At 38.6% G+C, this 15713-nt stretch overlaps 2 protein-coding genes across 6 annotated transcripts; both read right to left on the bottom strand.

Moving 5' to 3' along the window:
• Window positions 1-738: 738 nt before the first annotated feature.
• tkr (tachykinin receptor) lies at window positions 739-10382 on the bottom strand. 5 transcript variants are annotated; one of them, XM_018816179.2, is made up of 11 exons: window positions 10067-10381; window positions 9655-9725; window positions 8254-8352; window positions 6930-7079; window positions 5326-5533; window positions 3375-3525; window positions 2960-3113; window positions 2196-2392; window positions 1871-1938; window positions 1466-1565; window positions 739-1197 (listed from the first exon to the last, which is right to left on the bottom strand). In XM_018816179.2, exons 1-11 carry the CDS (start codon window positions 10290-10292, stop codon window positions 1170-1172), a joined length of 1452 nt encoding a protein of 483 aa, XP_018671724.1. In that variant the 5' UTR covers window positions 10293-10381; the 3' UTR covers window positions 739-1169.
• A 1406-nt stretch (window positions 10383-11788) lies between these two features.
• On the bottom strand, window positions 11789-15619 carry LOC100178116 (cilia- and flagella-associated protein 44-like). The gene is made up of 8 exons (XM_002120095.5): window positions 15468-15619; window positions 15106-15282; window positions 14047-14243; window positions 13780-13882; window positions 13227-13349; window positions 12785-12919; window positions 12155-12244; window positions 11789-11940 (listed from the first exon to the last, which is right to left on the bottom strand). Exons 2-8 carry the CDS (start codon window positions 15151-15153, stop codon window positions 11845-11847), a joined length of 792 nt encoding a protein of 263 aa, XP_002120131.4. The 5' UTR covers window positions 15154-15282; window positions 15468-15619; the 3' UTR covers window positions 11789-11844.
• Window positions 15620-15713: the final 94 nt, after the last annotated feature.

Below are 15713 nucleotides of genomic sequence, written 5' to 3'. Positions count from 1 at the left end.
AGTATTTGTTCCATACATTCTAGAATTCAACAATTGTGATGTCATAGGCGGTAACACAGTGGTATATTTTTATTAACAATTGTCAGTTTGCTGCTAATTCCCTTCTCTGCACTGTTACCATAACTTTGATCTTTACCAACTGAAAGATATAAAATAAAGCCCATGGTAATGATAATACGCGAGCGCGTGAGAAAATTTCCCGGTTTCCTATCGCTATTGTGTTCAACCATAGTATACCAACAGAATACTATTGTTCAACGTCCAAAAACAATTATTATTAAGCAACAATAGAAGCAATCGTTCTCATATAAGCTTAATATATGAGATGATTATGTTTCGTAAAATATATAGTAGTCGGGGGAAGATATATACCTTTCAATATATCTTCTTGTCTCATTAGGTAGTAGACAAAGAAAGTTTAAAGAATTATAAAACCTTATCCTCACGACTCCAATGGATCGTTGTTAATTGTTTAAAACGCGACCCAGATATTTGGATATTCTGTGCTAAAGGTGTTCCATTTTCCCCCAGCCTACTTCACTATGCTTGTGTGAGAAAATTGAGCTGGGTGAAGTTACTTTGTTTCTTCTTTTTACACCGAGGCGAGCTGTGAGTGTAAACGCCGCCAAAAAGGCTCAGCGCAGATATTTCTTTTTTTAAGCGGCGTTTACACTACAGCGCAAAACGGCTCTACACGACACAGAGAACGCCCATGGTGTTACGCATGCATGACAATGGTTCACCTCGCCCAATATTTATTTCTTATTTCTCGTTATTCTCACAATTTACAGTAGAACGGGGTAAGATGGTCCATTTTTTATTTTCTATTATCGTCCATTTGATAGAAAACAAAACTATTTACAAAATTATATATTTTACGAAACGAGCGTTGTTAATTGTTTAAAAGACGATTGGGAAATATGACACATTATCTTCCAACGGTATCCATCTTACCCCACAGCGCTTTGCGTGAATTTCACTGAAAAAAAGCTTTCAGGAATCTCATCTCATAGAAATAATATAAACATTGCGAACTGTTTTGGTATTTCGGAACATTTTAAAAAAAGTTTAAACTACACGCGTGCAACGACAAGCATAGAAATAACATCTCCACTCGGTGACGTTTTTCCTCCCCCCTACAAATGCAAAACCAACGCTTGCTGGCGCTATCATAACAGGGTTTGAGCCGTGGATGGTCTGGGGGAATAATTATTTATTGAACTAATTATTTATAAAACTTTACCTTAACACCCAGGGTGCTACCATATATACTCCATTACCCTAACACCCAGGTTGCTACCATATATACCCCATTACCCTAACACCCAGGGTGCTACTATGTATACCCCATTACCCTAACACCCAGGATGCTACTATGTATACCCCATTAGCCTAACACCCAGGATGCTACTATGTATACCCCATTACCCTAACACCCAGGGTTCTACTCTCTATATACATCAACCTCTCATGCCCCTCTGCTTCTCTGTCGGAGTCGAAATGCAAATGAACGGTGACCTCTGGCGCCACCGCAGTGGAATAATTCACGGAACGATTCCTTAAACCTGGAGTTTCAACGATAATTAGTTGGTTGGTGGAATTCACTGATGATGTCAGAGACTGATGCAGATGTTTCATTTAGTTCATCATCAGTGTAAAGAGAGCTGGCGCGTAGTCCACACTTGTGTACAACTTTATAAACACGGCCAGTTCAGCTCTCATTTTACACTGATGATGTAAGAGACACATGCAGATGTTTCACTTGGTTCATCACATGTTACAAGCACGAATTACGAAAACATGCATTATGAATAAAATAAATTAAACACGAAATTAACGACAACCATGGCAAACTTATTGCTTAACTAACCCATGTTTAACTTAGGTTGATGAGCAAGTTTAAAACAACAACAAAGTCGTTTAAACTCTTCGCGAAATCTGGAAAATAATGTTTAATCTTCCATTGGCTTTAAGTTTGGATAATATTTAAAGATTAAACGAACCGATCACACGCATTATCACTACATGTCTAACTATATGAGTCCGCCCCATGTTTCTCACAATGGAAACCTCATATTTATCAACAAGATGATTAATTTCAATCATTTCTGATTAATAAACATTCGGTCATGATGGACAGTGGAGAATAACTTTATATTTCAAAGTCATCCAACATGAAAATGAACCTTCCTTACCGACTGTTGTTCCAGCAATATATGAACGGGTTGTACATGGAACTACTCATTGCAACCCAGAATACGGCGAGATAAACTTGTTGTATTTTCTCCCAATGATAGCTATCACTGACTATATAATCAGCGAGGAAGAACAAGTGGTAAGGACACCAACATATTGCGAATACAACAACGACCAACATCATCATACGAACAGCCTGTGGGTAAGATATATATTACACACATTCAAACATATATGGCACAGTTGGGGAAAACGGGACACATTTAGCAGATAATATCCAAATATCATGATAGTGTTTTAAGCAATTAACAACGGTCTATGGAGGTCGCGAGAATACGGTTCATGGTTCTTTAAATGTATCTTTTTACTACCAAACATGACAATAAAATAGAAGAAAAAGGTTTCCCATCTTCCCCACCTTACTATATATATTATATACGTTTATAAACTGAAACAAAAAGTTAAAAAATAGTAGGAAAAGCAGTCGGGTAGAAAATGGGCGCAACATTCTCCCACCCTTGCCTCGGGGGTTCCCCGTAGAGCGTTACCGATATATTTAACCAGGCATCGTAAAGGGCTTCTAGTTTTCGCGACGAAGCGATGACGTATATTACTTTACCGTTCGTCGCAATTGATGGAACTATACTTGTCACACAAGTCGCCCAGTTTAACGTTTACTTTACTTTTTCACAAACTATTCCAGCCAATGTATTCGTGACCGTAGAGGAGAAATGAAGTGATTCCTACAATAGACAGCAGTTACCTTTTTGTTATTCGCTATACGGCGCAGTTGAGTCTCGTTTTGGTGGCCGACTTGGTTGTTGCTTCCACACAGACGAAGCGCCATGGCAACGTAGCTGACCGCTAATATTATCAAGGGTAGAAAGTATGAGATGACCATGAACGAAAGTTGGTACCTGAGAATCAATTAACGTCAATCATGTTTCAATGATTGAATAATTCAATCACTTATGTCACAATCATTATATAAGTAAGCATCCGGGGTCTGGTGTGGCGTGGGGGATTAACTCAACTACGTCATGGATAAGTAACGTCACAAGTACTTCTGACGTCACCAATTACCCAAAAGTTACAAACGTGGTAACTTGTAAGTGGGCACGAGGTGTATGAAACAGAACACGACTGTCGTTGCCCCGCCATGAGGATAAACAACTCACCCCAACCGCATACGCCCCGAAACACCATCTGGCCACTGTATGCTGCATGTTGTTCTTGTCCCACTTTCCTCCGTTGTTATTGTGGCGAAGAAACATTGAGGGAAAGCCACACCCAACGAAAACAACCAGATGCCAGCGATCGTCATCTTGGCTGAGGGGGTGTATGAGGTTATTGTATGCGATATAACGCTAACAGTGTACCGATAAGCGACAAACAGGGTATTGGAAAGAAACAGAAATAGAAATGTTTATGTTTTCCTCTAGTAGTTTTTACCCAAAGCGGGTTTTAAACAATTATTTATGAAGTATCCTGTTAAGTACAGTGGAGCAAGCTGTGTATAGAACCAGTCAAATAAATGGCATGCAGGTGGTGAATGTAGATATAGTAGAGTGGGGTAAGATGGATATGTTAGCACATAATATACCGTATTTTCTGATTGTGTTAAATGGGGAAATAATATATAATAAAAACCTGGACCATCTTACTCTAGGCCTAAACAAAATGATTTATTTGGTAAACGAAAATTATAATTCGAACAACGTTGTTACATCACTTCCTGTTCAGTTTAAACGCTCGATATTCCACACGGGGGGAGGTTTTAGAGTAATTAGAATTAATTAAGTCTCGGTTTGGCTTGGAGGAAGCTCTCTTGTATTGTGACCGGGTAATTGGTTTAACATCGACCCCTAACTCGTACCATGCTTCTAACTACAACGAAATTCAATCGCCCTTCAAAGAAAGAAACCGCGAGCTCATCTTGTTTAATGGCACAGGGATTGAATATTTGTATAATGGGCACGGATACTGGTGTTGTACGCCGTGTGTAGTCCTTATAAACACAAACATAGACAATGTTGCCCCAACCTATATATATATTTCAAAGTTCTTACTGATGTATTTGTCAGTTCAATAGTTATTCTATTACAGTTTACAATGACGTCATTCAGTTTCTGATGACGTCATTTAGTTTTACATTTAGCTTTTTGTGTTAGAAAGAAAACAAGGTTTTAGGAATTTCCACGTTCGTGGCTTATTACAAATTGTTTTATATAGAAGTAGAGGGATTGTAGTAGAAGTAGAGGAAGTAGAGGGGTTGGTCTTGCAAAGGGACACGAGGTGTATGAAGCCGCTACGTATACGGTGTGCTGTATTTGACAGTCGTGTTAAAACACCTGTCCCACGAGAGGGTAAACAAATGGCATTCATTCATAATAGCTTGTCCCTACACGGCTACCATACATTAGCAGATAACGATGCCCCCATCCATTATTTACCGCAGCAACACTTATCATACAATGACGTGGTTGACCCAAGCGTTAATTACTACAACCAATGTAAACTGTTATTGAGACAAACAGGACCGTACAGTTAAAATAAGGAAACCCATTGTAGTTTATTATGAAGTTAAACCCCATAGGAGGTATAGGCATTCAAATCAATGCTATAGGAATATCATGTATAATGAGAACTGTTTAACGTTTCGTAATAGCGTTGTATTAAACGTCTGAAACAGCGTTTTGCGGGCTGTCAAACAGATTGAAAGGTTTAATGAATGAACTTTAACCTTATCTTTACTTTAACATTAACCCCATAATTAACTCTGAACCTTTGACCCATCCACACATAACCCAATCCCCTTTGACCCATTGACTCCACTCTACTTTCACACTATTGATTGAGCCACACTATTGCTAACTGTTTAATCCTCACTGACTGATAAGTGCAGCATATAACCCAAGCCCCTTCCCCATCATAAGAACACAATAATATATAACTATAACCCTTAGCAAAATAATTATAAGCCTGGCACCAACAGTATGTGTGTATACTTGTAAAGACGTGAACTAATTTATTTATTTAATGTTTCTTTCAGCCCTCTTTTACCAGAAGTTATCATATGGATGACATAAATATCACATTAATATATTTCTACATTGTTTCTATGCTCACCAGTCTTCCGAGATGTCCTCCTACGTAGCGGGTACATGATGACGACGAAGCGATCCAAACTGATAACAGTGATAGAAAGGATGCTAGCAAGGACCGCCCCGATCGGCACAAAGTTGATAAAATGACAAAACGCCTTCCCGAAATACCAATCGTTGTTCAAAGCATACGTGAAGTTAAAAACGGTGTTGAAACCGATCACGTTTGAGTCCTGTGAAACGTCATCGTTGCGTCATTTAATACGGTATTGCAACCGTTATGGGTATATATAGCTCCAACCCAGTGGTCACTAATGGGTTGACCCAATTGTCAGCCATACATTAAACAATCACCAACAATAAAGTTAAATACGGGGTAACTTGTAAGCAGGCACAAGGTGTATAAAACAGAACATTCTGTTATAATGACTGTCGTTGGCACGTGAGGATAAATAAGTTGGACAAAACAAGCAAAACTGACGCGAGGGAATTTTTATATTCCTTCAAGTCACATGCACGCGGTTGCAGATTTCCCGATTACGTCACCCACACGTCACGTCCACGTCATGTTTTGATCGCCATACAATCAACGTAACACAAGATATTGATCCAACGTTTGAAATATTCATACGCGAGCGGGTAAAGTGGAATTAATCGGCGGATTCACATCAAATCCGAAACTTAGAGTAATTACAATCCAGATTGTTACGTCATTTGATCTATAGCGTTTATTCGATGTTCGATTTATCTAAGTTAGCTTTAACCATGGTTGACCCGGGGTTCGAACTTGTTTCATCAATTATTGCATTGACAGGAAGTTACGCAAGACGCGTGTGTTAAATATCGACGTGGTAAAGAGATAATATAGTGGGAAGTTGGGGCAAGATGGGACATGTTTTTATTCCCTTTTTTCGTCCCATTTGGTACCAAACACGGAATATTTACAGAATTATATAACTGTATACCCTTGCGACTCTGAACGAGCGTTGTTAATTGTTAAAAACATGATTAGGAAAAACTGGAATATTATTATGTGCTACAAACATCTTGTCCAACTACATTCGGAACAACCATGCACCGTTTATCTTTGAATACGATAGCGAAAGTCGGGTTAATTAAAACAACGGCGAAAATGCCACAAAATGACAGTCGTTAAAACACGCTTGAGTAAAAACTACAATCGCATCAAAAATTGAAAATTTTGAAAGTACACCAAACTCCCCCGGTTTGAAGATTGAAAATCTATTAGTTGGATAATTAAGTTGTTTATGACGGAACCTATAACGTAGTTATGGTGGATGGTTTCAATCCAAATTAATCTATTTTAAAATTAAAGAGATTTTTAAAATCTTTAATACACAGTTGGTCCAACTATTCTATGAAGGGTAACTTCAATGCTGCGTTATCGTTACGTCACCACTACGTCATCGTTACGTCAATACTACGTCGTTACGCTCGTGAGAATAAGGTTATATAATTCTATAAATATTGTTTGACCACAAATGAGAATAAAAACATGGACCGGTTTAAATTACTTGTTTAACCTAACGAGCTCATTACACTACCATTATTCCTGATACCTGGTATATAGCACCAACAACACAATATTATAAGCTGATGTATAATTACCGCAAACGCAGTGCTGGCGAGGAAGAAGTTGGTGACGGTTTGCATTCGTTTGTTCCTGATGACGATCCAGCAGATCCCAAGATTTCCCACCAAAGCTACAACGACTAGTAACCCATACACCACTGACCAACCGAATATCGCGTATGGGCTCTGTGGGGAACAAGGGGGTTTAATGAATACGAAAAGTTACATATGTGGTAACTCGTAAGCGGACATGAGGTGTATGGAACAGAACACCCGTGTTATAACGATTGTCGTTGCCCCGCCATGCGAGGATAAATAAGTTATATACATTCACATTTAAGTTTATTTTGTCTCATTGTTACGGTAATTATAGGGTGAATGGGAAATTTAGACGGGACACTAAAATTACACTAAAAAAGTATAATCCAAAGTTAGTATAGACGTTGATATGTCATACCAACAACAAGCACCGTATGCTCACTGTCAAACATTGTCCCATTCACTATTACGTTTAATCTCAACATACACACACGTCCCATGATAACGAAACGCTTCCAACAAAATGTCACATTTACTTTCCAATGTTACAACGAACACAGGAAACATAGTGATTCCCACTCCCCATTTGCGATTCTTATAAATAAAACATAAACTCGTCAAAATTTCGCTGTGTGACGTAACAAATGTTGAATAATCACCTTGTGTGATTAAAGAGATCCACTGTGACGTCACTATACAAATATCTGTTACGTTTCATTATATAATACTATTTCGTTATAAAATACCAAATCGATATAAATTGACCTCGCGAATATAATTGCACTTGTGCAGATGTTGTTACGCAAGCCAAACTGAAGTGGGGAAATCATTAAACAGGTTAAACAGCATTGTTACGTGGGTTCCAAAGCATTGTCCCTGGATTCTAGTGTGTGGTTTTTTCGCTTTAGTGACGTAAACAAGGCCATTGTGTCGTAACAAACAACTTTAATTTGCATTAAAATTGCCACCAGCAAATATGTTACGTTTGTACAAGTTCATCAACGTTTACTCGATGGGTGACGTCACAATAAGACATATGACGTCCTACCGGGACTATGACGTCATAGTACGACAATAGAATGACCGTATATTGTTGGTTAGATACTACAAGGTTGCCGGTTTAGCAGCGACGATTTTATTTGTCATTTTTGCTCAAGTAGTTTTGATCCGTAGTATGTTTTAACGACTGTTGTTTTGCTGCAAATTTCTTTCTCTTTTTTTAAATAGTTAGAAATAGTTATTTTTTACATAGTTCTACTGTATTAAAAGAGATACATAACTATTATTGTTTTATGTAATGTCATATGTGCTGTATGCTGACCTGGGCGAACGGGTTTTCTTCGTCTTCGTGGTGATCTTCAGTTGTTGCTGTGACGTCAGTCACCATTCTGTCACTCGGATCGTGGGTGCTGGTGATGTTCTGGAATGTAAAGTAAGGAATGTAACTTGACAGTGAGCATGAGGCGTATAAATACACCATGTGTGTCTGGTGTATAAGAAGACACCCATGTTATAACTTGACAGTGAGCATGAGGTGTATGAATACACCATGTGTGTCCGGTGTATAAGAAGACACCCATGTTATAACTGGACAGTGAGCATGAGGTGTATAAATACACTATGTGTGTCTGGTGTATAGGAAGACATCCATGTTATAACTGGACAGTGAGCATGAGGTGTATAAATACACTATGTGTGTCTGGTGTATAAAAATACACCCATGTTATAACTTGACAGTGAGCATGAGGTGTATAAATACACCATGTGTGTCTGGTGTATAAGAAGACACCCATGTTATAACTTGACAGTGAGCATGAGGTGTATAAATACACCATGTGTGTGTCTGGTGTATAAGAAGACACCCATGTTATAACTTGACAGTGAGCATGAGGTGTATGAATACACCATGTGTGTCTGGTGTATAAGAAGACACCCATGTTATAACTTGACAGTGAGCATGAGGTGTATGAATACACCATGTGTGTCTGGTGTATAAGAAGACACCCATGTTATAACTTGACAGTGAGCATGAGGTGTATGAATACACCATGTGTGTCTGGTGTGTATATGACACAAGTGATATAAACCTGAACAGCGGGCATGAGCACTTATGTCTTCAATCGCAACAAATTGTGATGAAATCAATTAAAGAGAAATCCACAGAATCAATATAAAGGCCAGGCACATGCGAGTGAGTACGGGATGGCCAATTACATTGAAGTAGATGTTTAGAAGGGTGGGGTAAGATGGCGCATGTATTTATAGTGGTTGTGGGGTAAGATAGGATAAAAAATTATTCTAATTTGGCAGTACACAAACAACATTAAAAGAATTATAAAACTGTATCCTCATAACTTTAAAGTAGCGTTGTTAATTGTTTAAAACATGATTGGGACAAAATTTATAGGGGCTAACGGTATCCATCTTACCCCACAGTACTATATATAATCTGTTTCGTAACATATGAGGTCATTATAGGTGTATTGTTACGTATTATTATCTCATAAATTCTCATTATCACATCATTATAGCAGCCTACGTTCCGGGTATATGACACCACATTAAGTAGCGAACGATCATCTGGTATGAGGATTAACTATTCATAAATAAAACATTGGAATAAAAAGCGCTAATATTAATCCGCGAGATAAATTAGCGGAGATATAAAAGTAGATCTTATTTATATTAAGATAAATAACAAGCGATTATGACAAACACTTACCATTGTGACGTTGAATGCAATTGGCAACAAGTTTAATTGTTGAGATTTCCCGCTAAAATTTGAACTAGCTCCTGCAAAACAAACAAAGTGATGACACTGATCATACACAGGCTACAACATCACAGGTATCTAAGATCTAAATCTTTCCACGAACCTTCAGCCTACCTCCTACCTGGGCCGCTACTTCGGTATAATAACCCATAAGCCAGGTGGGCTGGCTAATTAAAGCTTCTTAGATAAAAGTATTGGATGGGATGCGTAAGGTAACAGGAGGTGACTTGTGTCGCAAAAATTAAGCAGCTCCAACACGCCTGCGTTGCAGGGTTCGATCTGCCCGCCACGATATCGATTCTCCATCAAACGTATCGGCGTAGAATAAACGAATGCATTACCCGCCTTACGTTGCACTTACCTCCGTACGATTCGCTCAAGTTCCCCGTGTCCTGTCCCACGTCTCTTGTTACTCTATATATCCTCGCATCTCGTTGCTGTGGTACAATGGCAGGGTTTGGCCGCAACCCAACCAAGTCAAGTGTCTCCTTGTAATATTTGTAAGTGACCGACCCTTCTATATAATACATGGTACCGGTCCAATAGCAGAATAATAACGTGAACGTCAAAGAGAGAGATAACAACATATTTAATAATTAAGAATCCATCGCTTTTATATCTAAATTCAAAGCACGGATCTGTTGAAACACAATACACTTCGTTACATACGGGCCGTCTTGCGTAAAGAAGTCAGCCATCTGCCAACAAACACAGATTTCCAAACTTATATCAACATTTCCCGATTCCTTTCAAGCGGAAAAAATCTTTCCACTTCGGTTGACGAAGCGGCTCACATCGATCGGGGCTGATACGAGTTGTTCGCGGAAAAACAGTGTCCACTTTCCCGTGGGACACGATCGTGTTACCCGATGTCGCCATAAAAGACGCGACACCCGATCAATTTGGTCGATACCAACAGGGCAGCAATTATAGACCTGTTTAATCGTCGTAACTTATAAGCGATAACTTAATTTAATAATCAAGACTCATATACCAATACAGCTAAACCACATTCACACAAATATGCCGAGTAAATACACAGATACATCTGTAAAACCAAACCTTTGGCGCAGTTTTAATTACCGGATAATTAGTTCGTATTATTCCCTTGATGCCTAATTAGCGACGCACTCTTGCGTGAATTAATTAGGAAAACCAGAATTCGTTTGTCTTCTGAATAACAAAGCAAAACTAATACGGTCTGACACTAAATCTTACATGTTACTTTAATATTACAATATACACATACCAACTAAATATATGAACGCAATCAAATAGATTCAAACAACCTCTTTCACTTTAAAACACCAACCTATTTTGCAACAGATTCTACACAAACCGCACTACAGCTTGTTTAATGTAAACTCCACTTACAGCTTTTAACCCTAAATAATTACCGGCGTGCGGCGTGCCCTCGCTGCCCTGATCAACGTCGATACGAATTTAAACCCGAGCGCTGATAAAACTCGTGCGTGGAAACAGCGTTGGTGGTAAAATGATTGGACGTCGATATTTTAATCAAAGTGAAACGAATCCACATTGTAATATGACGTTATACGTTGATGGAATGCTACTTGGTGTATTGGGAGTTGATTGAAACTTATTCATCGTAGCTTACGAAGGATTTATTTCATATCTGCATGATTGATGTATATTCTGCTGGTACTACCAAGTATACCGTAATATTACAAATTGTTTTTCTCACCTTTATGTTGAGTTGCCGGAGAGCAGGTGAAACGTTAGTTTAATAAAGTTAACGTTTAACTTCAGCAGAAGATCGAATTCGAATACCTAGATGTTATTTCGCATTATTACGTTTCGTTCGCTCGTTAGAAAATGTAACTCATGTTATGACTGAAATGTTCGCCGCGCGTTCTGCATCTGTTACGTAATAATTAAATTTTAATGACGTCATATTAGATATACGTGCTGCGTATCTGGTTTGTTACGTCACAATTAAAATTTTAATGACGTTGCGTTTTGAAAGCGAATGTTGCTATTCTGATGTTCGATTATCGACGTCATTACACAGTGACGTCATGACCCAGGTTCGAACCCCACCCTCGGTAGTAAGGAACACAACTTGATAATCTTGAATAACTTTATTAAACACTTGATATATATTTATAAATAAAAGTTTTACAAAACTTCGGTATCTTGTCCAAGTGGGGGTTGGGCTGGGGGTAATATGTGGCCTCCCTTCCTTGATAGAAGGCCGATCTCCTCCTTCAACGCCTATGGGTGGAATATAGGAGTTAAAAAGATGGGGCTTATTTGCACTACCCATCTTACCCCACCCGACCATACATACACGTCCCATCGTACCCCACTCACTATACATACACGTCCTATCTTACCCCACCCACTATATACACACGTCCCATCTTACCCCACCCCACTATACACACACGTCCCATCTTACCCCATCATATACACATGATAAACGTACTTGTATTTCTTGTGATTGTAGTTGTACAAGTTGTACGAGTCTGTGTTGTTCACGAATCTCACTTTTCTTGCGGCCTTTCTGCTCCAATTCCTGGTTGTTGTTATATGATGATAATATAATATATATAATGATAAGATCCAATCTAACTTCTGCTACCAGTTATACTTAAAATAGTACTTTTTGACTTTCTTCTTAATTTGTAAAACAATTTAAATTAAAGGAAGAGCCAAGAAAGATTAATTCGAACACAGTGACATTCCTATATTGACAATATAACATTGGTACAAAAATTGTGAAACATTTTCAACCGGGATTGTGTGGCCTCCCCCCTGCCTGTGCTTAGGGACATGACTGGTGATTTATACACTTCATTAATAAACATTTAAACCAATAATTTAATTGAATAATGACCACTGGGTTGGAGCAATTGCCGTTAAGTGTCTTGCCCAAGGACACATACACCCACAATGGTAGCAGCGTCAAGCCTTGAACCCATTACCTCTGCGTGAGAGCCAGGCGCGCTAACCACTATACCACAGCGCCGGATTTTGGGAATAAGTTGGATTTATCATGACAATTGACCAACTATCCCTGCCTTTCCCCATATACCCCCTATACCCAACCACCCACCATGGTACGTTGTCTATGATCCAACCCTTGTTCAAGTTCCTCCTTATCATTGGCCAGAACATTCAATCTTTCCAACCTGATCGTGTTGTCTCTCGTTAGTTCCGTGATTCGCTCACGTAACTCGTCTATTCGCCGCTGTGTTGAAATATCAATGTTGGTGTTCTTGCAGTGTGTGGATAAGCAGACATGACTTTTGGTTGGTTTGGTCATTTATATCCTCGTGGGTGGGAACTTGAGTAACTTATCCATGGTTGCCACTCCCATGCCCACAGTCGAGTTGCTGAAGCTATTGCAGTGTGTGGATAAGCAGACATGACTTTTGGTTGGTTTGGTCATTTATCCTCGTGGGTGGGAACTTGAGTGGCTTATCAATGGTTGCCACTCCCATGCCCACAGTCATATACATCATGTTAGGATAATTATAATAAACAAACCAACGTACTTGTCTCTTCAACAACTCCTTTGTATTCTTAACCTCTTGCCTGCGAACTTGTTCCTTCAGTTCTTCAACATTCTTGTTTATCGTCACTGAATCCAGTTTGTCCAAATCCACAATCCTGCCAAACTAAACAACAATCATAATGTTAACTATATGTAATATCTTGCACAAGTGTTGTTATCCTGATAAAGACGAGCTGTATAGAACGTCAGTAAGCAAATAAATGCAACAAGAGCCGTTTTAAAATATAAAATATGAAAATGTTCAACATAGCGATTTAATTAAGTAATAAACAAAGATGACTGCGTGCCAATCTGTACTTTAGACAATGACAACTAACCCCCTTTACCTCCCCCCCACATACATATATGTAAGTTAATAAATCCAGACTCATAAGCATCCACACGTTTCTTACCCCACCTCTAACAGTCCAACCCTTGATATCACCCAACCACCCTCTTTACCCTCTACCACCCCCCATTTAGCACTCCCAACCCTAAACCCCCCAGACCCCCTACAACCCACACCCTGACCCATCCAACCCCCCACCCCCCACCTTCAGCATCATCATGTGTTCGCACTTCTCCTCCAATTGTTCGATTCGATCCTCCATGCTCCGTCGATTCTTGATCAGATGAACGTGTTGTTGACGCGCACCCCTTCAATATTTAACATACTTATTATTAGGTTTTTAATAAGGTACGAATGAAGTTTGATGTCATATCATGTACATATATTTTGAAAATTGCCGAAGCAACTGAAATCTTGACAATTTAGAAAATTATATACAGAACCCACGTACAATAATAACACCCCGACCCACTTATAAAGTTTCCTTTGTTCCGACTTCTCGTGTTGTAACTCCTTGATCCTTCGTTGCAATCCACTCAGTGAATTGTTGGCGAATATTAAGCATTGGGAGAGGTCGGACGGGACGACTGCGTTGTAAACGTGTTCCACTTGGTGGAGACGGAGAGGCACGACCACGTCAAGCTCGTTCAACTTGCCTTGTTTCTCAACCTAATATAAAAACAACATTAATTGGTGGGTGTTATATATTTTGATGCAGCGGGTAAACGACAGACGTTCTAACACGAGTGTTCTGTTTCATACACCTCGTGCTTGCTTATAAGTTACCACGTATGTAACTTTGTGGGTGATTGTTTTCTGTATGGCTGATAACTTAGACAACCCATTAATGACCACTGGGTTAAAAGTAATTGTTGTTAAATGTCTTGACCATGGATTTGCATTTCATTAAATATTTAATTTCATAAAACAACAAAAGACTAATGTTGTTTATAATGTTCATTGAATAAAAACAAAGTTTATTGTTCCATTAATAATGGATATTATGACATCACGAACAGGATTTATTTTCTTGTTCAACATAAAATATTCATTCACCCCCCCAACTTTAGAATTAAGATAAGGATTAACACGGATCAAATATTGAAACTTTAGTTTGTAAAACATGGTTTGGTTCATTCTTACAAGGGGGAGGTTGTTTGTGGTTTTGTTTTAGAAACAAATTTTACTTGGAGAGAATAATTTTTTTTTGAACGGTCGTACTACTGTTTTAGGAGAATCTTTTTTGAAATATTTTATCATTTTATGTTTTAATTTAGGCATAATATAGATCATTGTAGATTTACAAGTTCTTGGGTAGTAATAGTAATGGCTCCTTGTAATATAGTAACAAGACTATTTATTTATTGCTTTTCTTTGAGCAAGGCTTGCCCAACTATGCGAGGATAAATAATCTACATTTAATTTTACTATACCCATCATTTACATTAGTTCCTTAACATTATTCAACAATATGACATCACAACCCCACACTATGACATCACAACCCCACACTATGACATCACAACCCAACCTGGAAAGCCTCTAGATCAGCGAGCGCTGTCTTAAGCTGAGCGTCCATCACTTTAGCTTTCTTCAACAAGCCATCGACGTCCTTCTTTAAAGTCTCGGCAAGTTTCTTCTCCTCCAAGATTTGTTCCTCCAGGTCGAGTCGTTTCTCGCGAAGAACCAACGCAGAATCAAACAATGCCTGTCGGTGGCATTTATATTTATTGTAAATATCCCCGAATGTGATATCTAGAATTAATTTAACTGAATAATGATCATTGTTGTGTTATAAAAAGTGTTTCTAAAAACCACTGCACCATCTGAATATAATAGTAAATTTATACACAATACAATTAGTGTCAAAATAATTTAAATTCGCTGACTCACCTCGTCACACCCTGGTGGACATGCTGAGTCATCGAAACCACCTTCCACCGAGTCATCCTCGTCCTCCTCACTCGACCAATCGGATTCATCCGATGACGACACGTCGCTGTCTTCCTCTTCACCCTCTGTGATGTCATAATAATTTGTTTATTTGTACATAATATCATTTACATAACATAATTTGTTATTTATATGTTTGAATACGATAGCGAAGATCTGGTTAACTAAAACAACGAACAGAGGCAA

Source organism: Ciona intestinalis, unplaced genomic scaffold (assembly GCF_000224145.3).
Source record: "Ciona intestinalis unplaced genomic scaffold, KH HT000155.2, whole genome shotgun sequence".
Taxonomy (NCBI): domain Eukaryota; kingdom Metazoa; phylum Chordata; class Ascidiacea; order Phlebobranchia; family Cionidae; genus Ciona; species Ciona intestinalis.
This window is presented reverse-complemented; position numbering and strand designations above follow the sequence as displayed.